General features: G+C 38.8%; 2 protein-coding genes across 11 annotated transcripts in view; both read right to left on the reverse strand.

The window, feature by feature from the left end:
• The window catches only part of FLACC1 (flagellum associated containing coiled-coil domains 1), a 41,187-nt gene extending 29,916 nt beyond the window's left edge, over nt 1-11,271 (reverse strand). Inside the window, exons 1-6 of one of the 8 annotated variants that reach the window (XM_072617278.1) lie at nt 8,799-8,962; nt 8,284-8,381; nt 5,908-5,966; nt 5,002-5,248; nt 3,595-3,672; nt 400-454 (exon numbers count right to left, since the gene is read on the reverse strand). In XM_072617278.1, the coding sequence (XP_072473379.1) occupies nt 400-454; nt 3,595-3,672; nt 5,002-5,108 (240 nt within the window). In that variant the 5' untranslated portion in view covers nt 5,109-5,248; nt 5,908-5,966; nt 8,284-8,381; nt 8,799-8,962. Of the gene's footprint in view, nt 1-399; nt 455-3,594; nt 3,673-5,001; nt 5,249-5,907; nt 5,967-8,283; nt 8,382-8,798 lie in introns of all 8 variants that reach the window. The other 7 variants (XM_072617279.1, XM_072617276.1, XM_072617280.1 and 4 more) reach the window with 7 other exon arrangements.
• Nucleotides 11,272-11,686: 415 nt separating this feature from the next.
• The window catches only part of TRAK2 (trafficking kinesin protein 2), an 80,993-nt gene continuing 66,266 nt past the window's right edge, over nt 11,687-26,413 (reverse strand). For all 3 annotated transcript variants that reach the window (XM_072617262.1, XM_072617261.1, XM_072617263.1), the window contains 6 exons: nt 25,465-25,544; nt 24,691-24,894; nt 23,280-23,581; nt 19,742-20,008; nt 19,034-19,133; nt 11,687-15,741 (listed from right to left, as the gene is read on the reverse strand). In XM_072617262.1, the coding sequence (XP_072473363.1) occupies nt 15,066-15,741; nt 19,034-19,133; nt 19,742-20,008; nt 23,280-23,581; nt 24,691-24,894; nt 25,465-25,544 (1,629 nt within the window). In that variant the 3' untranslated portion in view covers nt 11,687-15,065. The remainder of the gene's footprint in view (nt 15,742-19,033; nt 19,134-19,741; nt 20,009-23,279; nt 23,582-24,690; nt 24,895-25,464; nt 25,545-26,413) is intronic.

Consider the following 26,413-nt stretch of genomic DNA (forward strand, 5'->3'; position numbering starts at 1 on the left):
CCAACGTTGGGGGCTGGGGAAGTGAAACGGATGGAAGATAAATTCTTGTTAATTGAAAAATTAATTAAAAATAAAACCATAGACAGCATTGCTAAGTCCCATCTTCAGTCTCCCGCTCCAGAGGAAATCTGAACTATAATCACATGTATTTTTCCCTAATTAAGAGAAAATATTGACCTTTAAAAAAGCAACATGGTGGTAAAGAGCAGATAATTTGGAGCCAAGAAGATCTCGGTTCAAAACTTATCTCTGCTACTCACTACCTATATCAGGTCAATCAGTGTCTAATTGGCTAAGGGTTGAGTTCACTTTCCTCATCTGTAAAATCAGGTGGTTGGACTAGTTGATATCTAAGGTCTGACTTATAATTTGATAAAAAAGATCACTCGTTTTACTCACTTCAGGGGCTTTCTTTTCTTTCTGTAATGTACTCTTTTTGGAGAGCACTTGTCTTCTGTAAGAAAAAGATTGTCAGTGAGCTACAGACAAACACAAAGTTCTCAAGTCTCTTCTTTTTGTCTGACCTATGCTTCAAATCCCTAAGAAAAGTTGCCCCCTGCAGATTTCTCAGAGTACCCGCTAGGTATGGAAATCTATCATGATGGTGGTGTGATACAGCAAAAGTATAGATTCTTTATTATATTGCTATTTATTACTGTACTACTACTACTACTACTACTAGTACTACTACTACTACTACTTACTCCTCCTCCTCCTCCTCCTCTCTAAAAACAGCCTAATAGAACAAGCATCAGGGACCTTTGTTTGCACTAAAGAAATTGGAGGCAGCTTCTTATCCCTGGAAATTTGGATGGAAGATCCTGTATGAGGATGAAAGAGGTTTCTCCTATCTATGACTTGACCAGGGTCAAAGAACCAGTAGGTGGGTGCTCCTGACTTCGAGGATGTTTCTCTATCCACTATGGCACTCACCCTCACAAACTGAAGAGGACAGCACAAGTGGCTTGTGTAGAGCTAGCTGATGTCCAAGATAAGTGGAAAGACAGAAAGAGAACATTTAACTGTCCTCATTGAGTTCAAGTCACCACCAAGCCCTGAAGAACATCTTTAGTTATTGAGGATCCAGGGGTATATTTGTAAAGGCGCTGTCATTGATCTTTGAAAAATCATGGAGAATGATTGGGATGCTATGTCGCTGAAGACAATGTGGTCTTGAGCTTCCAAAACAGGGAAGAAAATAGAGTGTAGAACATATAACTAAAAATGGAGGGGTGGTCATGAGGAACCAGCATGGCTTTGTCAAGAACAGGTTATGTTGAACTAATCTTGTTATTGTTTTTATTGTTCTTACTGGTAGTTCAGGTGAATTATATATATATAATCTACCTAGATTTTAGCAAAGTATTTGATGAACTCTTTCATGCTATTCTTGTGGACAAGATGAATATGGATTACATGGCAGTACAGGTATGTGGATTCAGAATTAAGTGAATGTTTAGACACCAAAGGTGGTCATTAATCATGTGATGTCCTGGAAAAGGATGCCACAAATAAATGCTATTCAAATGATAAGACTAGAAGAGGGTAAAGGACAGCTTACAGGGAAGTGAGGATAGAGAAAGTTGAAAAAGAGATAGTGGATAAGGACATATAAGGAAATAGAAAGGGAGACTAACAAGCTAAGTAAGTCCAAGGAACTTGGTATAGGGAAGGTAAACAGGAAGCAGGAAGATGGTGGATGGGAAAGCAAGTGGGATGGACAGCCTGTGTGCAAAGATTTGGATCAAATTAGTGTGAGCAGAATTAATCCTAGTGTCAAAATGACTGGGTACTTGGGTGTCTGTGCTTGGACCCCAATTCCAAGATCACATTTCTCCCTAGCCTCAAAACACTATCCCTGGCAGTTTCTCCCCAGCCCAAGGATACTATACCCAGCAATTACTGATGAGTGGGCCCCAGAAAAACACTTCTCTCCCTCTTCCTGGTACAGTAACAAACTGCATGTAGGGATTATTAGCTTGAACTGGCTTTCTACTGACTTGTAAAGATATTCAGTACCTTCTGGACTATCTATACCAACTCCCTACCTCATTATATACATCATGGACTCCTCATTATGTGCATCCTAGACTTTAGATATATGTATACTCCCTACATCTATCTTAGCAAACAAGATATTTATTGGTGGCAGACTGGGCAATGCTCAGTCGGCCATGACTACTAGTTAACTTAGTAACAAAGAAGACCTAAAAACCTCAACTCCTTGTACCCATCCCCATCCTCATCTCTCCTATTCCTAAGCATTTCCTGGTGAACTCTGGGTAAAACACCTGTGTAGTAGATAGAAAAAGTGCATCTTCTTTTAAGAACTAAACACTCCTTAACCATTCCACCTAATCCTACCCTGAATCACCTAGTTAACTTACTTGGCACATGCTTTATTATAGTTTTTCCAATATAAACTTTAAGTGTATCCCTCTAAGGCTGCAGGTTCCTTAGGAACTTTTGCCCATTGAAAAGTGTGAAAATAAATCTTTGCCAACTTGATTTAAAGAATGCTTGAGTCCATGAATTCTTTTCAGAAGACCTTGTCCTGCACCTCAGTCCTTGAGGAATCCCTGAATCCCTCAAAACCTCATCAAAGGTGTTGACTTGAAAGAGAAAAGGGAAAATCAATGCAAAAAGGAGGAAAATGCTATTATAACTTCACATGTGAAGAATGGATTAAAGTTCTCCATAAAATTAAAGAGAATAACCAATTAGATAAGAACCCCCCCAACAATTTGCTACCTACAAAAATACATTTAAAAACATGAAAATGACAAATAGGAGCAGAATTTACTATACATCATCAATAAAGAAAGAGTTAAAATCATGCTATCAAATAAGGCAATTTTAAAAGTCCACAATGTTAAAAGAGCTAAACATACAAGTTACATTATATTTAAAGACAAAATATTTAACTAAACAATAGTATTATTAAACTTTATAAATTAGTATAAAACTAAATTAATGAAGAAAAGCTTTGCCAAAAGAAGTAACAGAATAACTACAGGAGACTTTACTGTTCTTATTTTAGAACTGGATAGATCTAACAGAAAGGTGAACAAAAAAGAAAATAAACATACACTGTTAGAAAAATTAGATTTGAGTACTTGTGGTCTCTTCTCAATAAAAATAATTAAAGAATATACAGATTTCTCATCAACACTCTTTGGACAAGGCAGAAAAACTGAACACATCCTTCAGAGATGATACAACACAATGCAAAAAATAGTGACTAACAAGGGAGTCAGTGAGGTGGCACAGTGGATAGAGGGCTGTGGTCAGGAAGACTCATTTTCCTGAGTCCAAATCTGGCCTCAGACACTGTTGTGTGACCCTGGGCAAGTCACTTAACCCTGTTTGCCTCAGTTTCCTCATCTGAAAATCAGCTGGAGAAGGAAATGGAAAACCACTCCAGTATCCTTGCCAAGAAAAGCCCAAATGGGATCACAAAGAGTTGTAAATGACTGAAAGGACTGAACAACAACAACAAGTAAGAATCAGGCAGGAGGGAAGAAGCCCATGGGTAGTAACTACTCTTTTTATCAGTAGCAATCGGTACCATTCCAAGCAGGTGGGAATATTTACCTTGGGCCACTGAGGGGTTTAATTTGTGGTGGTAAGAAGTAATTTCGCTCCTTCAAGGCAGATGATATAGGGCTTAATCTGGTTGTTCAAAACACATTTTTAAAAAGAGAAAAATTGGTTTAAACACATGGACACAGTTCAGCACTAAATGTCAAGGTCATCACACCATTTCAGGGAATTCTGGGGCTGGAGACACCACCAACACCCACCTAATTATAGGCAGGGGAGACTGGAAGGTATTTTAGGGGGAATTCTGCTCATTCTGCTCTTCAAAATGAAGTCTATCATTCTCAAAGAAGCAGAATTTTCCCTGTAAGGAAATCTTCCCTTAACTGAATAAGTTAAGTAGTGTTACTATAAAGTGTACTAGAAAGCCCAATAGATTTGAAGTCACAAAATGTGAGTATGAAACCCATTTCCATTTGGAACCTATGTAATCTTGGTGGTGTAAAAATCTATTTCCTCCTCTGTAAAATGAAGGGGTTGGTCACCAAGATCCCTTTAGCCTCCAAATCCTACAAGAGTGAGGTCCTTCTTTAGAGCTCTTCTCTTTCCCCTCTCCCCCTTCCTCCTCTTTCCTTCCCTCTTCTCTTCCTATTCCCCCTCCTTCTGCTTCCCCTTCTCTTTCCCTTTCTCCTCTTCTTCTCCCTCTCCCTCTCCTATTGCTTCCCCTTCCTCTTTCTCCTCCTCCTTAACCTCTTCTGCCTCTCATTTACTCATTTTTATATCACTTGCTGGTTCAGTTGACAGAGACCTGGTCCTGGAGTCAGAAAGCCCTGCATTCAAAGTCAGTCTCACACACTCCTAGCTGGTGACCCTGGACAAGTCACTTAACCTCTGCCTGCCAAAATGATCCGCTGGATCATTGAAGGAAATGGCAAACCATTCCAGTATCTTTGCAAAGGAAACCCCATGAACAATTGGTCCATGGGGCCACAAAGAGTCAAACTTGACTTATTGACTCAATAACAACATAGCTTCCATACTTAAGGCTAGGGACTGGATCAGTGATTTCACTGGCATAGGGAACTCCCAGATAAATAAACCTTTTACCGGTTCAGATTAGCACACTCTCTCCAATTTATAGTCTTAGCAAGTTCCTTCGCCTTAGGGCACAGCCAAGTTGATCTGGGCAGGGTCACATACTTTAATATTTTAAGATGCTACTAATGAGTATTCTGCATGGGAGTAAGTCTGACAAGACCAAAGTATGCTCAAGGTTCCTGGGAATGCAGGGAACAACTCCTGTTTGCTTTGCAAGAGGTTATTTCGCAAGCTGGAATGTCTTTGCCCTCTTGAGTTTTCACTGACATGTTTACTATTTAACAAATACTTGTCCAGGACAGCATACTGCCAACAAACAATCACCATCCTTGAAAGGAGCCTCCTGCCCTTCCCACTCCTTACTTGGGTTTTCTTGCAGAGAGAGAGATTAGGGAAGTCTTAACAAGCTTCCTTGGTCCCAAGTTCCGAGGGTCCCAGCAGCTGCAGTATATCAAAGAAGAGTCAGACATGGCAGAGAAGTTGGCTCCAAGGTTGTGATGCAATGGTGAAGTAGAAGAGAGGTTTGTGTGGGAGAAGAGCTGAAGACAGCTGGGCAACACTTAGCTAAACTCAGAGCTGGGGAGGATTTGGGCAGAGCCCAAGGCTGAGCCTGCAGGAGAAGAGACATCTCTGAGATCATTTGCTCCTATAATATCCAAGCAGGGATGAATATCCTGCCATCTGATACCCTCCTCTAATTTACTTGCCTTGGTCACAGAGAAATTACCTGATGTTGTTACCTGAACCCCTTGGGATGCACCATCCCTCCATCTTACCCCCAGAACTTTCTCCCACCTCCAGGGACTCAAAATGATTGCTTTCTAGGTTCTGTTCCAAGCTCTTTATTTACATGTCCAATAAACTTGAGCTAGTTTCTGGTTCTGCTACTTAACTAGTGTGATGTAAAGAAAATCCCTTTACCCCTTTGGCCTCAGTTTCCTCTTCTGTAAATGAGAGGATTGGACCAGATGACTCCTAAAGATCCTTTCAGCTCTGACATTATAGAAGAGTAGACAGAACCAAGGACTTAAAAGTTAGGGAGACCTGGGTTTGAAAGCCACTTCAGATGCTTACTGTCCTTATGACCATGAGCAATCTCCCTTGACCTTGGTTTTTTCACCAGAATGATGGGGACAATAAGAATATCTACCTCAGAGTTATGAACAGCAAATGAGATGTGCGTAAAGTGCTTTGGAAACCTTAACACCCTACATAAATTGTTTGTTACTATGATCCCAAGAAGTAGTTTACAAGTCTCTCTGACCTTACCTACTACAGTGGAGATTGGTATCTATGGATTTTGGCTCTCTAGCTCCCTTGTGGAATTCCTGAAAATGAATAGTGTAGCAAAACTGTGATACTGTAAGGATGTTTAACACAAATTGCTAAGTGTAAAGAATGGTTTCCAAAGTGAGGCTTAATGCATTTAATAAAAATTAGTTGAAAAGGATCACATTTATGGGTTACATTTTTTCTCCCAGTGACCTAGTAAATTCTGAATCATCATGAAAACCCAAATGTTCATTCCCAAGAATGATGAGAATCTTCTCACAGTTAATGCATACACTTTAATCATTTAACAAGTATCTACTGAGGCCCTACTATATACAGTAAGCACTATGCATAGTCATCTGGGGGAGGGATAAGACAGTGTGTGAATGAAATTAGAAGGGCAGAAGTGGGAAGAAGGAAGTATGGCAGTAGTCATGGGGTGAGGGTGAGAGAGGTAGGTAACAAGGTCCCTTGTTCCCCAGAAAGTGCTATATCTCTCTGGGGAGAGAAAATCCAAGCCAAGTCAACAAAGTCTACCCATGTGTAAGGAAGGCACTGTACTACTGAGGATTCAAAGATACAATGAAAACCAGTATTCTATCTCATTAGAAAACTAAAAAATTAATATGTGAATCCATTAGACAGCATATGTAACTGAGTGTCCAAATCAGTAGTAAAAATCAGCAAGTACTCTAAAGGACATCAGGAAGAGCTGGGATTATACCTAGACCTTCATATTTCAACAGACATGAGAGAGAACATTCCAGGCAGTAGTAACAAAGGTATAGAGTAGGAATGAGAATCTCATGGTCAAAGAAATATGGAGACTGTGGTAACTAGAGTAGAAAGTTCACTATTGTGGAGTCCTAAGAGAGAAAATGGAGAGGCCATGCATTGGAATAGGGATCAGCAGCCTTTCAAGGGCCAAGAGCCACTTCTTATAATATCTCATAGTAATAATATTCTCGTAATATTTACTATAATATATATTTGTTGTGATATATCATTATAATACAAAATGATTTATAATATAACATTTTTGGAGAAATATTTATAGAATTTCTAAGACCAACTTTGTGCTGGTTTATGCTTTCATATTATTTTAATTACTTTACAAACATCTAACTGATACATTCATATAATAGGAAACTCAAGTAATGATGACATCATTCTTGGAAGGCTATGACATGGGTTATGAACTGGGGAGAGAACCCTGAGGAAAGTTCACTCTCTGGTTTACACTCGAAGACAGTAAGTTCATCAGAAGAACTGGATGTTATCTGCAAGGTTTAGGAGAACTTGGCTTTGGGGTAAACAAGAGCAGAGAAAGAAGAGGGCCAAGGAAGCATCTGCAAGGGAGATACTGCTGATGGAAGGTAACACTGAAGGAGAACAGTCCAAAATGGGCAACCGCAATAACTGCTTTATGCTCTGAGGAAATAACGGGGGGATGTGAACTCTAGGATGATAACAGCATAGGTATATATTACAACAGCTCTGGAGCAGCAGGCAAGAAGACCTTCAAAGCATCTCCTCCCTTCAGCCCAACTAAGCGCATCATTCCCTGCCAGGTTTGGAAGCGACCCACACCTTTGCCTAACCCTCAGAACTGAAGTAACTGTCACCAGTTTGATGTTCATCATAGCAGAAAACTGACCCACAAAAGTATTTTCCAATATTGTTTTTCCTCCAAAAAGCTCAGAGCTAATCTCCCAGTTCTTTTATGTATACACCATCCTCACAGGGTACTGAAAGATAATGTACATCATTCATATTTTAAAGGCAGAGAATTCAATCCAGACAAGTTAATTCTTTTTTTGCCTAAGGTCACAATCAGTTTTAGCGCTGACAATGAACTCAGCAACATGGTGGAATGAGAACTGGACCTGCAGTCAGAATATCTGTTTCCCCATCCTAACTCTGATGCTCACTTATTGTCCAGCTGTGGACCTCTGGTTCTCAGTTTCCATCTCTTTAAATTGTACTTGTTTTATTGACCTGGAATCACAGATCTGAAGCCAGAAGGGACCCTTGAGGCCAGTTAGTCCAACTGCCTCATTATTTCCGGTTGATGAAACTGAGACCCAGGGAATTTAAGTGACTTGCCCAAAGTCACATAGGTAGTATCAAAGACAGGATTTGAGCCCAGGTCATCTCTCTCCAGTCTCTGGTGCTCTTTCCACGGCCTCTTTACAGGCTTATGGTAAGGAAAACACTTTACAAACATTTAAGTGCTATATAAAATATGAGTTATGTTTATGTCTTGGGTCTTGGTGCCCTCTCTTCTTTGGTGGAAGGGGAAAGCACACTTAGCCAAACTGGTGTTAAGAATAGAAAGCTAATGCTTTAATGATACCCTCTCCAGCCTCTTACCTGGCTTTTTTCAAAAAACTTTCTTGCTGTGTTTACCGTCACTGAGATGCTGCACCAAAATATGCTGGTAGATGAAGAAATAGTTCCAGTGAATTCTTCTAAAGCAATGGAGAATAGGTTACTAGTTAAGTTATTAACATATCGATTCTGTTGCTACCCTACCCTAAATCCCACTCCCACATCCTTTCACCCTCAGGGCCCCATAAAATGATCCATATAAGTTGACTTTCTGGGGTAGCCCACTATTGGGTGAACAAAACTGGGTATTTTCCACCAGACCCTTTCAAAGCTCAGTTGTGCAAAACAAGCCTAATTCTTGGCAGAAATCATTCCCCATATAAAAACCAAAAGGGTTCAAACCCTAGGGATCCCTAAAATCAAGAGCTGAGGAACCATTCTAGCTATCTTAACTGTCAAAAATGGAACCCTCTGGAAGACTATGAAGCTTAGAGGGAACTGGGGAGTGAGGGTGGAGAGAAGTGCTTTAGAAAAACAAAAAGAACCTCTCCCCTCACCAGCAGTGAAAAACTTTGGGTAGATCAGGGCTTGGCCCTTACACTAGACACTTTCCCAAGAGACCAAGTCAACACTTTAGTCTCTTAGGATTTAAAAGGAAGTCAAAGACCAGGTGGTGGCTTCCTATCAGGTTTCCACTTCGACCTCTAGCCCCTGAAAGGAGTTAAAGAACCTTGGAAATAGCTCTTCTCTGTAAACAGTCTCCTCATTGGTTCCTATCGTTACTATAGAAACTTTCTCTCCTCCCCCAACACTCTCCATTGCCTGGACAACTCTTTTTTTCATAAAGAGGTTTTCAGAGCAAGGGTGGGCTACCCCAAGCTAGGACAGCCAGTCATTGTTCACTGGTCACAATTCTGTGCTTACATACTTGGGCTGGTGTTTTGTTCGTTTTTAAATCATCAGCTCTGCCACACAGTAATGAGAAAGAAATAGCACAAAAACTGTTGGGCTGAAGTAAGCCCTGGGTAATAAACATTCTAGGGGTAGATTTTCAGGGGAAGGTGCTAGAACATTTCAGGAACTTAAAAGATAGAAGGAAGGAAGCATGGGGATTTAACCTCATTTTACAGATAAGAAAATAATCTCAGAGAAAGAAAGTGGCTACCAGTTAATGAGTGGTCAAGCTGAAGTCCCTTGATTTCCAGTACAATGTAATTTCTAATAAATCATGTTGCTTTTCTCTACCTTTGCCAACTTCCAATTATCTTCTGATGCTTCTAATTCTCCCACAGGAAAGATTCTTTTAGCTCAAGACCTAGACTACGGTTAGAGTACAAATTCTCCTGGAATGGGTGATACTTCACCAAGGTAAGTTGTTACCTACAATGTACATTGTAGTAGGAATGAGTTAAATATATTTTCTTGAGATCAGGAAACTAAATCCAGGTAAAGGTGGTATAATAGGGTAGCTTTAAAGGAAGTGACAGGCTGAAGACTGTGCCAGTCTCCAGAAGATGAGACCCTGAGAACCACAGGCTCATACTTTCAGAGTTTTCTCCGGTGTTGAGGACAACTGGGAGTTGGGGGGAGTGTTTTCTTGAGGCACATATCCTGGTCACTGCCTCTGAAAGGGGTCAGGCATTGATCATAGCGCCCTCTAGTGTCATTATTCAATACTTCAAAGGATCAAAGAATTTTGTCTTGAATGTGGTGGTGTCCACTCCAGAACTGCCAAGGGAGTGAGTAGACCCAGCTTCATATTCCTCCTTACTTCAAAGGATCAAAGAATTTTGTTGAATGTTGTAGTGTTCCCTTCAGAACTGACCAGGGAGTCAGAAGACCTGGCTTCATATTCCTCCTTACTTGACACTAACTGTGTGATCACAGGCAACTCAACTGTGCCAATCCCTGCTACTCCACCATCTTGGCTCATGTCCCTCATTCATTCATTCCTCAAATGTTCATTAAGTGCAATGCATAGCAATAACTTCTTGTAATGTTTCCTTTTGGTAAACTGAATATACCAAGACAAACAAGTTTCTGAAAGACAATTCAGTGGACATACACATATTCAAGTCACTGTCCAGTAGGTGGCAGGTTATATCCAGTTATATGTGCAAATGGCCCACTTAAAGGTTCATTATGCAAGATGGGAGCCTAGCTTATTTAGTAAGCAAGGGCACAAATAGGAGACAATAGAGCAGCTTTACAGATGCATAAAACAAACCAATAAAACCCCATAATAACAAAGCCCAAAAGAACTTGACACCTTTTCAAACAACATAATATTAGCAGTCCTATTCCCTGTGAGCATATGTATAAACACGATCACATCACCACTCACTCTTCTTCCCATACTTAACAGAAAGCGTAATAGGGAAGCATTTAATGTCTGGTCCTTCAAAATTTCAGTCCATGTGTAATAGAGAAGATGATGGCAGCTAGGTCGCTCAGTGGATAGAGTGCTGGGCCTGGAGTCAGAAAGCCTTGAGTTCAGGTCCAGCCTCAGATACTTACTAGCTATGTGCTAGCTATGGAAATAAGTCATTTCCTCCTCTTTGACTCAGTTTCTTTATCTGTAAAATGATCTAGAGAAGGAAATCCAGTATCCTTGCCAAGAAAACCCCAAATGGGGTCACAAAGAGGTAAACACAAATGAAGAGAGGAGGACCTTAAGGAAAAAGCAGCCACAAATCTGTTTTGAAAATTTTCAGTTGCTTCATTTGTAACAGACAAAGCTGGAAACAACCTATATATTCAATGACTGCTGAATATGTTACAGTATTATATTTTCAAGGTGTAAAATTAAAAATGGATTTTATTTTTATTTTGCTAAGACTTAACCAAGCTAGATTTAATATTCCCTTTGCCATTCCTTTCCTTTGTTGCCTGAAACTCAAGTTTTTGTCTTGTAATTACCACTAAGAACACACAGGGGCACAGGCTGACAAGATCTTTTCTCTCCTAACCTGTCCAACTCCCAATGAACTGCAAGACCACTAAAGATAGTGAGACCAAATTGTGACATGCTCTTTTTCATTGAGACACAAATTTTCGCCTCAATACAGGCATTTTCACTGAAATACATTTATAAATACCCTGAATGAGTTAAGTATCTTCCCTCCTCCCAAGAGTTTTCATTTTATTTTCACAAATCTTTTACCAACTAGGTAGGAAATGTTAATCCCAGTTTACAGATTTCTGGTTCATAGAGGCACAGACACTCAATGATTTGTCCAACATCCACAACTCCTATGAATCCAAAGGTTTTCCACTTGACCATTTCCCCTCTCTCCCCCCTGCCCCCCAAGTTTGGTAGCTCATGTAGGGGTGCGAGGGGTGAGCGCAGCAAACAGAAATGGGGTAGGGTGAACATTTAGTACCCAACCCAATTATAAACAGAAAGAAGAGACAAAGATTTAAGACAAAACCAGAGCAGAACAAGTGAACTTAAAAAGGAAGTTGTTTATTATCTTTATTCCATGCCATAAATGAAGTCAAGTGCACAAAGCTGTCTGACAGAAGCCCGCATTCCCAAACATCAGACAATTGCTGTCTGCCACACTCTTGGCTGCATTACGCCTGTGTACACAAATGTATTTCTCTGCTGTGGTAGGCCCGGGAAGTAAATGTATACATTTGACATCCAAGGAGAGATGATCAGACTTGAAGACTGGACCCGGAGAATGCACGCATATGTTCATTGGTCAGAATTAATAATACTTTCATATTGTATCAAGCACAGATTACAGGGAGTCAGCTCTCAGTAAGCCTCTTCTGTGTTTCCCCTCTTAGATTCTGCTCGTCAATGCCAGATTTGTGTTGGAATGCACAGCAGTTAAACCAAGTGCTTACCCTGCTCCAATATTGTCATTAACTTTTCTTCAGAAGCTTTAAAGGTAGGAGAGGCCACTTTTTATTTTGAGTTTAGGTAGTTAGCCTGTTAACAGGAACTACTCTACTCAAGAGGTATACACACAGAAAACCTCCTTGAAGGCTAGAAAGAAAGAAGAGTTTGGTTTTTGACACTGGTCTTCAAGTCCAACATGGAAATGGTGAAGACAGCAAAAAACATCTGAATGGTAACAGCAGCATGACGGACAAGTCGAGGAGGCTTTCTTGCCACTGAAAACTCATCTCATCGCAAAATCCTGATATAGTGCAGATTCTCAAGACTGTGGGTACCAGAATAACATTTGACAGGCTTTTGCAATTTTTTCCATGTGACTTCTTACACAGACCCACTTTCTGATGACTGACATGGACTGGTATTTGACCCTCTGGCTTTTGGACAAGTCTGTCTTCAACCAAACCTTTGCTTACTTGGTTGTTAATTTAGCTAATTGTTAACGACTACCTAGAGATCATTACAAGGCTAGTGGGCAGGGTGGGGAAGGTACATATAAATCAAAATTTCCTCAATATAGAACACTTCAAGATCTAGTTTAATCTATAGATATTTATATAATAGACTACAGAAACCTGACATTTGACACTTAATGCAGTTTTCTGGTTCCCATGCTGCTCTAATCTGCTGCTGCTTCATTTCTTGACACCTCTCAGAAACCATTAATATCCTAGCAAAAGGACACGCTAGAAATCTGGTTCATTTGAGGGAAAAGGAAAAAAAAAATCTGACTATAAAGAAAGCAAGAAGCCCACATAGTGACTTTAAGTAAAACAAATTGAAAAGCCCTTTTGAAAAATGGGGGATTTGGGGGTTGGGTTGTTTGTTTGCTGTAATATAAGCCACTAGGATTTTTCTTTTAGCATCCTTACAGTTAGGGGACATGTTTACATCAGTTTATGCCCATATTTGAGATTCTTCTTTGAACATGTGACTGCACTCTTTAGGCACAAAATGGAAGGAAGAGGAAGTTGTTCTCACTTTTTAAAAAAAGTATCATTTAGAAAATTTGAAGTTGTATCAAAATATACCAGAAAAACACTAAAAGGATAAAAAACTCACAACTGATAATGTGCAAGTTTAGCTGATTTTTCCTTTCCCAACCTATATCATCTGAGATTTTTACACTCATGGCTGAGTCCACCACTCCTCAAAAATTGGGAAAGCAGCCTCTGGCAGCCAAAGGGGTGAAGGATCTGTTGTTGATAATTAGGCTAATTACAGGTCCCACAGACAGCATAATTATTCTAGGCAAAAAGTTCACCCACATAAGTCCTCTTTCCAGTAAATCAGGGTCATCAACAAAATTAACCCATATAAAAGAGGCAAAGTGGTAAGATCCATGCAAGTCAGCACCACAGAGATTTGTGCTTTTTCCATCTGGAAACAAAAAGAAGGGGCAATAACTCATTTCTGTTCATTTTTACAAAATCAACCATGTCTCTTAGGTGGTTCCATTGATTTTCAAACTGTCCTATTCAAATGATGCTACTGTAATGTATGGAGGTGCAGAAGTCATTCAGTGGGCCTGGAAGAAACGGATCTGCTTCTTCTTGTCACAACTTTGCATTTCATTTTGGTATCTGAAAGCCAATGCCAAAGCGTCTGCTGATGCCAACAGACATAAAGCGAACACATTTGGAAGAGCAAAGGCAACCTGCCTCAGCAACTTTCATTTGATCTACCCTTTAAAAAGCTTATTTTTAGAGAAAGGGGTAGATACCACCACACAGCACAGTACAACAACTTCCTGTTTGGTCTCTGCGTTACACTTTTCACTTAGATTTAATCAAATCAAGCTACAACCCCAAAGTAAGCACCTGGGTGTTTCTTCAGTTTCTAACAATTCAACGTGCCTGAGAATTTCTTTGTGCAAATACAGATATTTAAAAAATATGCATAGCCCACTCTGGAAAGATTCCTTTCCAAAGTTGCAATAAACTTTTACTAAAAAAAAAAAATACATCCCCCAATTCACATGGATTGCACTTCTGTATACTCTTCCCAGCCTCCAAGGAGACCTGGGACACACATAATTATGTCCATATGTCTTGACCATTGCACTCCTCCAAAAGGAAATTCTGATAATAGATTTCATTGGCTCCAGTTCACTAAGCTTGCTAAAGTAGAAAAAGAAAATAACAAAGAAATCTCTAAGAGCATTGGTTTTTTGCATAGTACAAAAATACAAAATTTTTAAAAACTGTAGAGGTGGCTGAAAATATAAAAAGAATTTGTTTAGTTTTTGTGCTCAGTGTATTTCTCCTATTTGTTTGGTAGATGTGAGGCAGAAAGAAACACGGGCTTCTGATCTGACAAAAAGGTAAAACTGCTAGGTTGGTTTTTTTTGTTTTGTTTGTTTCAACTGTGAAAATATCAGGTGATGGACATGCTTATTAACTAAATAGCAAATGGGAAAAATGTATGAAATTTCGCATTGCTGCTAAGTAACAGCCTGGTCTTGTCACTTTAATCCCTGGTTTAAGCACCAGCCTTGAAAAAAAAGAATGGATTTCCAAATGACAATGGAAGTTGCTCTCCTTCTCTGCCTCTATAAATTGACTTCTCCCTGCTTGTGATTCTCAGTCAGAAAGGGATGAGAATACAAGTCCACAACGTATTTCGGATATGCTCTACTATTAAAGAATTTTGCTTTTGCTTTGCCTTTTTTTTTTTGGTTCAAGTCAAGAAACCCTGAGGCTCCAGGAGTGCTCTCTGTCTCTTCTTTCTAATACCTGTATCCATTTCTTTTACCTATTTATTTCTCAGTTATAAGTGCTCAAACCCTAGACCTTGTAAGCACACTCATCTTCATTATTCTCCTTTTTGTTTCTCACATCCACAACCCTTCTGCAACTTTCTTTTCTTTCAGATTAGGCTATTCTGATCATTACAAGTTTATCCTTCACATGCAAATTCAGTCTTCCTTCAAGATAGCCATTTTAGGGGAAGATGTGCAAACGGGGGCTCCAAAGCTACCCATCATAACTGGAAGACTCTGGTTCCTCCTGAGTCCACCCAACAAATTGCTACTTGCATTTAAAAAGGCAGCAGAATCTGGTCTTCGCAGGCCAACGTCTGTCCCTTGGCTTTTTCTGTTTTCCTTCATCTCAGGGGTCTTGATGACCCTGGCTATTCCAAGTCTCTTTAGTCTGTCCACCAGGTTCATCTTCGACTGGCCAATATCTGGGGGGTTCTTGGAAGGCCTCAAGCCATACATCTCCTGTAGGAATGTTTCAGCTGGTCGAGAGGCAAGAAAGTTTTCAGAGAGACATGCTCGGGGTTCAAAAGGCAAAGGAGAAGGACAAGGTGAATGGGATGGAGAATTTGGTGGGGTGGAGGGAACGGCTGGGACTTTAGTTGGTAGGATGAGAGGGTTCTCTGAAATAGGGCTATGGTATACTTTAGCAGAGATGCCTTTTTCTTGCAGAAGTTTGGCCAGACTCATGGTGCTGCTGCAGGTGGTTGTAAAGTCTCGTCGGCTGCTGATAGATTCCCCGATGCTGAGCCTGTAGGACCGGGCAGGGGAATTCACTGCTGTACTAGGTGTACTGCTACCAGTACTTCCACAGGATAATGATGGGAACTTGGAGCTAAAAATAAACACAGATAATTGGTAGCATAATCATTATAATTACTGTCAACATTTGACTTTTTACAGATGCATCTCACTCAAAACATATCTTTTAGGTGCAAAAATATGTACTTATAAAAATAATCACACTAATGAGACTAGCTACAAAGGCATATAGGTAGATTCTGTTATGATACTTTAAAAGTCTAGTACTGTACATAAATGTTATATATGTTAATGTAAGAATATTATATATACTGTATGGTTTCTTAATTCTTTCAGTTAAAATTTTAAGTTTAGTTCAATATTAAGCTAAAAAATAAATGAATAAAATCAGATTTTATTTTTTAAAACTTTTTAAAAATCTAGACTTAAACACCAGATAAAATGAGCACTTTCATATAAACAGAACAGAAAAAGAGGATTTCCATAAAATTATGAATTTGTTTATGTACAGTTTGCTTTCCTTTTTAAATATAAAACTGATTCCACATGTAATTTTCAAAGCTGTCCTGCCTTCCCGTGACTTCTGGTCTTCCTGTTGCGTTAAAGAAAAGAATGACTCTCTTTTTTGAGGAAGGGGGCAATCTCATGCTATGCTTTGGGGAGAAATGTGAAATAGATTAAAATAGTGCCCCAAGCATTGTCTCTAAGAGATTCTGTATTTTTAACATTTTTATCAATACTTGGATAAAGGTATGGCGTACTTATCAAGTTTATAGCTAACCTACTGGATGACAGAATCAGGATCCAAAAAGATCAACAGTCTGGAAGATCAGGTTGAAACTGAGATGAAATTTAATAAAGAAAAATGTAAAGTCTTATCCTTAGTTTCCAAAAACCAGCTTCACAAACATAAGATGAGGCAGCCATGCATCTGAAAAATATTGGGGTTTTAGTGGACTGCAAGCTGGATATGAGCCAGCAGAGTGATCTGTCAGCCAAATGTGACCTAAGGCTGCATGAAGAGAGGCAGGGTGGCCATAGGCTTCACCAGGCTGTCAAGGGGATTTATGATACAAAAAATGTTAAGAGCCCTTGGCCTAGATAATACCTTCTAACATTGAGGCAGCTAGGTGGTAGAGTGGAAAGAATGCCAGGCTTCAGTCAAACCTGAACTCAAATTCAGTCTCAGACACTTTCTAGCTGTGGTTCCTTGGGCAAGTCATTTAATCTCTTTGATCACTTTTGTCATCTGTAAAATGAGGATAATAATAACACCTAATTCCCAGGGTTGCAGTGAGGATTAAATGAGATAATAATTCTAAAGCTCTTAGCACAGTGCCTGGCACATAAGGTAACTGTTAACTATCATTATCACTACTCTAGAGATTTGGTTAATTTGTAAAAATCCATTGTATATTTGCTGTTCTGAGGTGGGACTTTTAGTCTATTAGGGTTAGAAGTTATTTCTATGGGAATATATTTCTAATTTTATGATGAAAAACCAGGGCGTAAATAATTTGCTTTGTGGAAATTTTCTATATAGCCAATTTTTAGAGAACATTTCTATTCTATAAATATATTGATAAAATAAATGTTGCCACTTTCAATGAATATTTCCATAAACGAAATGCAATAATAAATAAAATTAGATTTGATTATTTTTATGCCTTTTATATGGATAGCATCCTCCCTTTTCAAACAACATTAAAAAAAAAAATCAAACACCTCCATCACTTCCTAGAGAAGGAATGTGTCTGTTGTTAATAATGCTGAGTGACATTATACTAACAACTTTGTTAGAGTGTGATTTTCTCCCAGAAATAAAGAACCCAAATTTATACGTAACCTTATACTACTCCACTGAAAGGTAGTTTAAATAACCCTCTATGGATGTATTTTTCAACCCCACCTTAGAACCCTGATCCCCATGATAGTGGAGGGAATTAAGCTCAACCTTTGGTCTCTGGACCATAGTCAAAAGGAAGGCAATGAAAAGCAATAAGCTTATCAGACATTACAAGTCTTCTTTCTTTTTGAAACATGTGCTGGCTAGAAAAATTTTAGAAGAAAGATATTATGTATATATGTATGTATGTGTTGTCAAACACTTATGCTGTTTAAAGCTTTTGTTTCTGAGTCCTTGATCAAAGAAAGGCATAAGAATCTTAGGGAAGGCTCTGTCTTGGACCAATGTAAAGCTTGGAAAGGATATCAAGGAAGAAGAAGATTTTTCTTAGACAGTTTATTACAATTTTAAAAGGTAAATTCTAAGTTGAACTTAAAATAGCATATTGTTATGCCATAAAGTAATTTCAAATTAAAAATCAAAATTAGCAAAGGAATATATACATCAGACAGCTGTGGAGAAAACAGGACTGTGTTTGAAGTTAGGCTTCACCTTCCTAACTACAAAGCACACTTTGGATTTTGAATAATTCTGATCAAGAAGCTGTTTTATATGGGGATCTTTGAGAAATAAACTGACAGAACAATTAGTCAAAATTTGGCATTAAGATGGAAGATTCTAAAGCAAAAGCTTTACCTGCTGAATAACTAAGATCATTATGAGCAATTTACACAAATTATAAATGTTTCTAAGCCTCACAGATAAGCATAATTTCATTAATATTCAATATTTAGAAGTCCCTTTAAGCACACTAGAACACTTTACAAATAAACTAAAGATAAAGCCAAAATTAAAAACTTCTCTCTGCATTACAGCAATTCGCCAGTTTACACTACCTTTAAAACAAAACAAAAGTTTTTGATATCACCCTTTTGATAACATACTTGGGTATATATGTGCCCCATATCTTCTTCTACTCCTCTACCTCTTCAAAGCTTACAATAGAAGGAAAAGTTGGTAATGAATAAATTAGGATTCATCAAATATTAAGCATAAATCAATGAAAAAAAGCGGATAGGAGAAGGTGATGTTCCCTCTTGACAATCGCATTTGTTCATAGAAACTGTTAAGAGTTAGAAGTCAGACATGTTGAAAAATAAGACAAATTAAAAAGAAGTAAAAAGGTGACAACAGTAAAGGGAAAATAGACTTTCCTTCCTTAGAAAAAAAATGCTGTGGATTGAAACCTTTTGTGAAAGTAGTGAGAAAATTATCAAACAGCTGGGAAGACCTGATGGACTCTGGCATTGTCAGAGGTCTGCTTGTGGAATAGATATGTTCTTGATCACTATAGCTTCTGGTGAATCAAAAAGTGATACAGAGCTCACTGTTAAACACCGTTGGCCGCTTGGTGCTGATTTCTTTTTCAACTACTTCTGAATTTGTGTCTCTAAGACAAAGAATGTAATCCCTTAATGAAAACAGAAAACTTATCACAGATTATCGAGAATACGCTTACCTTGGGGTAACCTGAGTGACATCAGAGGGGTGTAATATCCTACAGGTGGTGAAGGTAAACGTGGAGTTTGTGGAGGATAGACATTTTCCTGGATTTGAGGCTGTAACATGAGCAAAACTGCAGATCAGGACACCAAACAGGAAATCAAAATATATTCATTTAGTTACACAAAGAGTACAAAGTTACTTTTATTTTTCTTCATAATGCTTTTGTCTCTTATGTTTACATGCCAAAAGACTACAGAAACTTAATATGCATGAAATTTTATGTATGGGTCACAGTACTGACTGAACAATATACTGCTATATCACGTAACAATTTTTACCTTGAAATCAAAGCTTAGTCTTCTCATTTTATCGGGTAGCCAAAGTGAACAGTTGTCTTAGAAATTAGGTTTTATTCCTCTAGCTGTGGGAAAATTCACTCTGTATTTTAAATCTTCCTGGATCAAGAATTTCTTTTTGTCTTTTACAGGATATTACAGATCAGTAAACATAAACCTCATATTGAAACATAATAGTCTGTAAAAAACAACAGCTCTACTGGCCAAATTACCAACTTTATGGCTTGCCTCATTTCATACCTAAACAGATCTATCAGTATCCAGTGGAATTTTGACACAGAAAATTAAGTAAGCACCCAGAAAGTCAAGGCTGATGGCTTAGGCCTTCTAAGAATAATTATATTCAACCCAAAGCTCTACATTACCTGTAAGTGGCACACTTGCCGAAGTAAGAGGTGGTAGAAAGATACTGGGTACTGGCTTAGACACCAAAGATTTCCCTTCCTCTTGAAAAGACTGCTGAACCTGAAATGTTATGCCCCCATCTTCATCTTCTTCTAAATCAGAAAGGTGATAAACAGCATCTTCTGGCAATAATGTAAAGCCTTTTGTAATGACACCTGGCCGTGGGTCAAGAATGGTTCCCAGGTTTGGTTGTGCAAGTTGCTGCCAATGATGTAGAGTCTGAGATCCTGGGTGGGAAAAGAGAAGCTTTTAAAGGCATCAGTATCTTTTACTTTGGAAGAGAAGCTGGTAGTAAAATCAAACAAATATGGAATAACAAAATGAGAAGAATGTTGAGTGCCATGAAATTCTTAAAAGTGAAACAGAACTAGGAGAGGATGATAATGGTGTAGCAGTCTATCTCCACAATCACTTTTGAACTATGAAGGTGATGTAGACCAAAAAAAAAAATACTCTTAGATGTATGAGACTCAACTCACTGAAGGAAAGTGTAGGCAACTAGGGGTGGGGAATATGGATCTAGAATTCCTGGTCTTTTATTATGCCTCTGTTCTTGTAAGCCCCAAACCAGTCAGTACATCTCCAACCTGGATGTCTGAGGAATAAGAGGTAATGAGGATCAAACATCCTCCATATTCTTATCACAATATCCAACTGCGAAGGTAATTCTGAGAACTCTGGAATCTCATTTCATTCCATTCTAAGCACTACTATTCTGATATATACTAGTACTGATCATATCTAGACAAAACAAAATCAGAGTTGGAATGGGGTTATTTACTTTTTTTTCATTGGATGAAGGAATCCCTTTTAGATCAATGGTGCAGAGAGATTTCAGGATAGTGTCTATACTACAAAAATTTGAAATTAATTTTGAATGACAAGTATATTTTCCACGAGGAGTTTGAACCATTTCAAGGATAGAGGCAGAGGTCATCTTTACTGAATCTTCATCCAGGTCACATTCACTAACCATGGGTATCTCCTATGGCTCCATCCTGGGCCTTCTATTATTTTGCTGATGATCTCATTAGTTCCAATGAATTCAACTATCATCTCCAAGCACATGATTCTCAGATCTGTTTATCCAGGCCTAACTCCTCTCCTGATGTCCCATTTTGTATCTCCAACTGCCTATTGGATATCTTGAACTGGATACTTTATGGACATCGTAAACTCAACACGTTCAAAACTGAATTCATTATCTTCTCTCCCAAATCCCCTTCTTGATGAGAATTTCTGGGAGAACCAGAAAGCAACATGGCAAAAATTTGGTTTAGAGCAATAACTCAAACAATCAACCACAATAAATTCAAAGAGGATACCAATGTATCATAAAGGTCACATAATAAAAAAATCAGAAGAGGACCAATTCAGATCCTTTTGACAGCTGTGGCTAGGGGAAAGCATTTTATCAAACAAAGGACAGAGCCAATAACAAAAGATAAAATAGTAACTTTGGCTAATGAAACTGAAAAGTTTTAGCATGTACAAACTGAATGCAACTTAGGTTAAGACAAGCCATTGACCAGGGAAAAAAAAGTGGACTGATATTCAAGAGTGGACTGACATGGGAAACTAACACAAATACGTAAAACCAAGGGTCATTCTCCAAATGATAAGTTGTTAAAGCATATGAACAAACAGTTCTCAAAGAATTACACATTACAAACAACCATATGAAAGACTTCTCTAAATCACTGATAATAGAAATTTAAATAAAAATAATTCAGAGATTCCACCTCACCCATCAAATTGGCAAAAATCTCTGGCAAACTGAAGGGCTTGTTCTCAATCTTTATCCTTCTGTGGCATCTGATACTCCCTAGGTTTTTGTGACATTGCTTTCTCTTGGGTGCCTTTCTACAGGTCTGATTGCTTCTTTGAGGGCTCTTTTGCTCTTTTATGATCTGTAACAATCATATCTTCTAATTATGAGTGTACCCCAAATCTCCTAGGCCCTATATTCTTTATCTCTCTTACTTGGTATCTTCAGTGGTTTAATTATCATCTCTACACAAGTAACTTACAGATCAACAGAGTCAGCCCCAATCTCGTTCTTGAGTGCCATCTCCACACCACCAACTGTCTATTACATATTTCAAACTGGATGTCCTAGATGTAGGCATCTCAAAACAAAATTCATTACGTTCCCTCTTTCTTTCCCAAAACAACTTTCTTTCAAACCCACCTCTTACTATCAAGGGCACTACCATCCTTCTAGTGATCCAGATTTGCCACCCTGATGTCATGTTTAACTCACTATCATCCAGCAGACTCACCCAATCAAGTGTCATATCTTGCTATTTTACCTCCACATCACATCTCACATCTCTTCCCTTCTTTCCACCCAAATGGACACTACCCTGATTTCAGTACCTCTTCACCTCTTGCTAGATGAATGGAATAGCTTTCTAACTGGTCTCCCTGCCCTAAGTCTCTCCACGCTCTACTATATGCTTCACAGGGCCAAAAAAGTGATTTTCTTATAGGTATACTTCAATTTTAGCGGCTTCTTCTCAACCATCAGGATTAAATATAAACTTCGTTAATGTTCAAATCTCTTCACAAGTTAGTCCCAACTTAGCTTCCTGGTCTTATTTTACTTTAATGCCTGTTCTTATACTCCATGGTCTTTTTATTCTTAAAAGCAACTTAGAATTATTACGTACCCTTTGAGTCAGAGTTCACACTGGTAGAGGCATAAACCCAAGGAGATGAAAAGAAAGGAAGGTTCTGTGTAAACTATCCACAGAATCATTTTTGTAGTGGCAAAGAACCAAAAACAAAGTAGATGCCAATTTTGAGGAATAATTCAACAAACTCTAATATGTGAACATAACAGAATAGTAATGAGCCATAAGAAATGATGAAATTAAGAATTCAAAGAAGTATGGCAAGACATATGAATTCATGGGAAGTGAAACAAGCAGAATCAAATACACCACATGCAGTGACCACAATAATATAAATGCAGAGAACTTCCCCCCAAAAGAAACAAAACCCCAGAGCTGTCAGATTATGACAGCCAAGTTTGGCCCAGTAGAAGAATGAGAAAATGCACCTCCATGCTTTCTTTGTAGACATGGGGGACTAAGGGGATATAATATTATACATGTTAGATTTGGTTGATGTGTCAGTCAATTTGCAAAAATTTCCCTTCCCCACTTTTGTTTCTTCTTTGTTACAAAGGATGGCTCTCTGGCTAGGGAAGGAAGAAAGAATACATTAAAAAAATGAAGGTGATGTAAAAACAAAAACCATCAATGAAAATAAAGAGCACATTAGCAAAGGATAAGAACAGAATATTTGCTTCCCTCCACATGTATACTTTAAACAGCATCAGAACAAATCTCAAATAGAGGCTTGACTCAAGGGTTCTTTTTCAGAGAGAGTTTCTTTAATAGCAATGACTAAACCACAGCATCATTTCCTACAGAAGAAAACAGTAGGAAACAGAGCTCGGGAAGGTTTCTTCTTTCATCACAGACTGCTCACCTTCTAGGGGTTTGACAATCTGCAGCTTCTCTGGCATAAAAGCTCGAATGCAGCTGGCACTGGTACTGAGGTCTGTGACCTCAGACTGGTTGGTGCAGAGAGAGGCAAAACTCCCTGTAGGGGTGCTGCAACCACTGGCCTCTTCTTTCTCATCAGTCAACACATGCATCTTACGTTCCCATTCCTCGGCAAAGAACTGTTTCTCACTTAAGTAGTTCTGCTGGCGTAGACGAAGGCGGTGCAAGGCTGTAGCTAAGTCACTGTCGCCAGGGGTTCCTGGAAGTCTCATATTCTGGGAATCCCTGTGGGAAATAACAATACTACCTCTAGTGGCAACAATGGATGCTTGTAATTGTAAAGTGTTTTCACATGTGTTACTGGATTCAGTGAGGATTAATGAGATTTGTTGGACTGCAGTGAGTAGAAGTATTTCTCATTTTCACAGTGCAGGCTGTGGAAGGAGATAAACTAAGGAATCTAATACTTGTTATTTTTTTAAAGATAGAAATTTGTTAAAAAGAGAGAGGTGTATCACCTTACACATAACTAAATAATTCTGTGCATATAAGATAGCACTTCTTTACCTAATTATAACAACAGTTATAATTTCTATGTGTTTATTACATGTCAGGCACTAAGCTTACAATTATTTTCCCCATTTTACAGATAAGGAAACTAAGGCAAATAGAGGATGAGTGACTTGTCAAATATCACACCAATAATAAGAGTCTAAGCCTAGATTTGAATGCATGTTTCCTAATTCCAGGCCTACCACTCTATGCACTGTGCCACTTAGCTGCCCCTAAGAAAGATGAATATCTTTAATTACATTTATATCTTCAATTGAGTAACATACCTTCTTTTCACCTCCCTAACCTTTTGGGATGGGATCTGTAGTTTCAATCATATAGGGAACTGCCTCCAAAAGGAACTCCTCTTACCAATGGAGAGTAGGACCTACTCTACAATTTAGAATCTTAAAGACTTGCTATGGATCCCACGACCAGTACTGTCATAAGCTGGACTTGATCCTAGGTCTTCTGGACTCCCAAGCTGGTTTCCCATCACCTATGTCATGCTGCCTCTCAAATACATAAAATTAGGAGTGCAGACCTCTATAATTCAGGTCTATTTGCTGATAAGTTTTATAAGTGTGTAGTCAACAAATAAAGCATGAACTCTTGGGACATAATCTTCCATGAATACATTAGGATATTAAAGAGAAAATTATTTTAACAAAATTATGTGAACAAACGCAGTGATGGTTTTAAATGATCATGGAAACTTGCCTATTTCTATGAAATTGTTCCTGGAACAATGTGACCAGACTGCTTGGTTGTGAAATTGTGAAGGTGGCCATGGAAATACCACAAGAAATGCTGAAACTAAAGCAACAAATGCAACTCCTTACCTAGATGTGTCATCCAGGCTGCCCCTTGGGTTCTGGTATGTCCTGCTCTCCAGATGCTGAACCCCAGACTGGAATGGCTTTGCTGTCATTATAACACTTGAACGGTTGGAGCCTGGAATGGGAAGCAGGGCAGGCAACGCAGCTGAGCGGCAGCGCACCTCATTGGCTACCTTGACGGTGTCGAACACTCGCTTCTGCTGCTCTCTGTTAAAGAGGAAAATGAATGATGGCATCTGCCTTTGGCTAAAGGGCAGAAAGGACATGAGCGAAGAGGGCAATGCTTTTTTCAACCAGGCAATTTGCAAAGGAAAAGCCAGAAATCTTTTTGGGGAAAAAAAAAAAGCTGCCCCAATTTCACACACTTATCTGGGTATGACTGTGGTCAAGACAGATTATGAGACAAGAAACTACTAGAATTCAAACTAGAATTAATGGAAAAGGAAGACTTCAGAACACACTCAGTTGTTTATTTCACTAAACATGAAGCTATCTAAAGTGCGGTAGTCTCTCAAGTTTTAAAATGCCACAGAAGAAGACATGTTTACTAGTTTAAAATAATCATAAATTTAAAAAATTCATAAATTTCAGAACAAGGAGGTTGAGGAAAACTATCAAAAAAGGAAAGCTTCCAAAGAAAAGTATAAACTGCAGGCTGATTTTATAACTCAGTCTCACAAATACCTGTCACTTTGGGCCACAGCTGAGAACCCAGAAATAAATTTTTCTCTTTACTCTGGTGCTTTGGTCACAGAGATGACAACATATTGGACTTACTTTTGTTTGCAGAGAGAAGACTCCTCATCCAAACTCAGTTCTTTACGCATGGTTCCCTCAATTTCAGCTGCCAGAGATTCCTGAACAAAATAGTTTAGATTTAAGAATATTTTATTAAAACAAAATGAAAAGAAACCAAAAGAGGACCAGTAAAAACAATCAAGGGCTCTGATATCTCTACAGGAATGCACAGAGATAAATGAAATAACCTTTGACCTCATAAGCATCATTACAACTTACTGAGATGTGACTCACAACAGGATTCTAGCAACGGAAACATATACCTTATCTAGAAGGAAGAGATCAGATAAAGTGGTAGTGAAATTTCCACCTGTGAGGGAACTCACAAACCACATGGGAGTAAGTATGGTAGAGAATGCCTGGAGTAAGAAACAAAAATGGCAAATGGTAAAAATATCATGATGATGAGATCTGGAAGACCACAAATTAGGTACAGAGGCATGACAGAGTAGTGGCTGGATGCTTCAGATATCTAGACATCTGCTACAGCTCTCTCTCCTTCTCCCCTTCCACTCCCCCCCCAACTGCTAATCAATAAAGAACTGGCTTCCAAAGAAGATATGGTAGAACCTTGGAAAGCAGTGGCCATCCAGCTCAGAGCGAGGGGCACGTAAGGAGAGGGAAATCCAGGTATGACTGACATGCATCCTGGATCTGGGAAGCTGCCCACATCACCGCCCATTTTAATGATACTTACTGAGGTCAGATGTGCCTTTCAAAAGAGTTTTGAGAAAGGATAAGGAGGATACTATATTCTATATCATTCTGACTAGGAACAAACAGAGAATCAGTTTAAAGAAATTAATGTGGCTGCTGAGGCTGCAGCAACCAACTCTCATTTCTGAAACATATGCATAGAAAATGTTCAAAAAGCACATCTCAATCTCCACCCTGAATCCATTGTTTCTCTGTCAGGATATGAGTGGGA

This window comes from Notamacropus eugenii, chromosome 6 (assembly GCF_028372415.1).
Source record: "Notamacropus eugenii isolate mMacEug1 chromosome 6, mMacEug1.pri_v2, whole genome shotgun sequence".
Lineage (NCBI taxonomy): Eukaryota > Metazoa > Chordata > Mammalia > Diprotodontia > Macropodidae > Notamacropus > Notamacropus eugenii.